General features: G+C 52.1%; 1 protein-coding gene across 1 annotated transcript in view; it reads left to right on the top strand.

The window, feature by feature from the left end:
* LOC143099849 (uncharacterized) overlaps positions 1–2500 on the top strand; it is an 11128-nt gene that overhangs the window by 2682 nt on the left and 5946 nt on the right. The window contains exon 6 of the mRNA XM_076262762.1: positions 135–2075. Within this exon, the coding sequence (XP_076118877.1) occupies positions 135–2075 (1941 nt within the window). The remainder of the gene's footprint in view (positions 1–134; positions 2076–2500) is intronic.

Genomic DNA, 2500 nt, shown 5'->3' with positions numbered 1-2500 from the left:
TCTATCTATCTATCTATCTATCTATCTCTCTATCTGTCTATCTGTCTATCTATCTATCTATCTATCTATCTATCTATCTATCTGTGACCTCTGGACTACTGTGAGTGTTAACCATTTTTCTTGCTCCTCTCCAGATGCCACTCCTACCTGGGCCCTTCCCACAGCATTTACACCAATCACAATCCCCCCTCCACAGAGCCACACCCACAAAAACATGACCACACCCACAACCAACACCAATCAGCATAGAGAGACTCAAGTCGTGCCTAAAACTAGCGTGCAAAAAAAAGACAAGCTACACCACTCTAAACCTAAAACTTCAGGCCAGCATGTGCCCACTCCACCCAAAGTACCGGCCCCAGGCCAAGACACCCAACACCAACGCCTCACCACCACCACACCCACCAGAAACATTCACCATAAACACAGAAATAGACGACCACATCTAGATGCTAAATACCAGCCTAAAACTAGCGCCCCAAAACAGCATCTACCCACCATTACATCACCCGATGCCCAACCCCCACCGAAAATGACTGAGGCTACTAACACCCATGACTTAGCCACGAGCAGTGGCCAAAGACAGCCTATCCAGGGTCGACCTAAAGCTGATACACCTGTGAAACCTGTGACCCAGAGGCAGAGAGAGAAGCCCACCAGGCCGGTCAGTTCTGGAAAGACCCAGTCTCCACTCAGAACCACAGAGCAGAGGAAGAAGCCCACTAGGCCGGTCAGTTCTGGAGAAACTCGGTCTCTGCTCAATAACACTGCAGTCCAGCAGCAAGGTGAACACCAGCCTTCAGCTGCCATGTCTCCCACTGCGGATACATCCCTGCCAGAGATGACCAAATGCACAACCTCGCCAAAAACACTCTCAGCGCCTAGTACCCCTCCTGCCCACCCTCTCGCCCCTGAGTTGCGCCGCACTGGGGCAGAACAAGAGGCCGCACAGGCCAACAATGAGGGAACACCAGACACACACACACAGATTCACACAACGAAACGCCAACCCGCTGACACTCAGTCAACGCACAACACAGAACAAACATCGCTGGTTGGCATGGCAACCCCTGCAGATGTGCGCCCAGATAGTCAGTCACCAGTCAGTAAGGTCCTCCGTGGGTCATCTGTTCACACAACTCAACACGTCACTGAAAGCCCTGCGATGCTCCCTGACACAGACCGTGCCTTGGAAAACAAGGGCCCGGCCAGCTCTGCAAGTGAGCCAATCACAGTTCGCCAAGGTTTATTTCCTATCACACCGAGCCAGCCACATCCTACTGAACGACTGCCAATCGCTGACAAGAAGCCAATCAAAATAAGCCAAAAGCCATCGAAAAAGCCCACCAAAACCACAAAACCCTCCACGAATGGTAAACAGCCAGGCGGAAAACAAAACAAGCCCAAACAGCAGGCAGAGAAAGTCAAACAGCCCTCCAAGGCTGTCCAGACTCCAGATGGAACACGCCAAGAGCCAATCAAACACAGCCAGCAAACATCCCGAGATAGCAAACAGCCAATCAAAACAGGTCAAAAGCCCTTGTATCGCAAACAAAAACAACAAACCAATAAGGGGCCAATCAAAACAGCCCAGAGGGTGTCCAGCACCACTGATTGGCCGCTCACCACAGGGAGACCACAGGATGGCCACAGTCAGAAAACTCCCAGCAGCCCCTTCAGTGTCACCCAGTACTCGCCACCCACTGCTAGACTAAGACCGACCACTACACAGCACCAGCAACACACCCACAGGACAGGCGTGGATACCCCGGTACACACCCACAGGACACAGATGCTGAGCACACCTAGTCCTGTGCAAACCCAAGAGGATCCTAAACACACAACAACAACAGCCAAACAAATATTCCAGCAGCACGACAACAGACCCCTATTCCCCTTACACACTATCAGCACCGCTCAAACCTCGACCACTCTGACCACCCAGCGTCCAACTCAGGCCAATCCCAACGCAACACCCCACACACACATCCAGAGTGTTGCCCCGGTCACCCCCAGCTCCTCCAGAGAGACCGGTCCTCATCTTGCCACAGCGAAACGACCGCATAGCCCCCTGGGTAACTAAGCCACCCCTTTGCCTTAGAGAGTTGACTTTCAGTTGACTGCCTTGCTGTGCCAGCTGTGGTTGTCAAACATAAACAGAAATCTGGTGGTGTGGAGATCTCAGTCATACCCTAGGCTCTGATGACACATAGATGTGTGAACACAAGAACAGACATGATTGCACATGGAGATGAGAGGAGAGGAATGCCTTGTCCTGAGCTCCCTGAGCACTAGGAAGCCAAGAGAACAGCTAGCGTTCCTGTACAACACACCCTGAGCACTAGGAAGCAGCTAGGAGAAGAGCAGCTAAAGTTCCTGTACGACACACCCTGAGCACTAGGAAGCAGCTAGGAAGGGAACAGCTAAAGTTCCTGTACGACACACCCTGAGCACTAGGAAGCAGCTAGGAAGGGAACAGCTAAAGTTCCTGTACGACACA

This window comes from Alosa pseudoharengus, unplaced genomic scaffold (assembly GCF_046254945.1).
Source record: "Alosa pseudoharengus isolate Yale_2024_CS ecotype anadromous, Long Island Sound unplaced genomic scaffold, YU_APseudo_1.1 YU_APseudo_1.1_scf_3, whole genome shotgun sequence".
In the NCBI taxonomy this organism is placed as follows: Eukaryota; Metazoa; Chordata; class Actinopteri; order Clupeiformes; family Clupeidae; genus Alosa; species Alosa pseudoharengus.
This window is presented reverse-complemented; position numbering and strand designations above follow the sequence as displayed.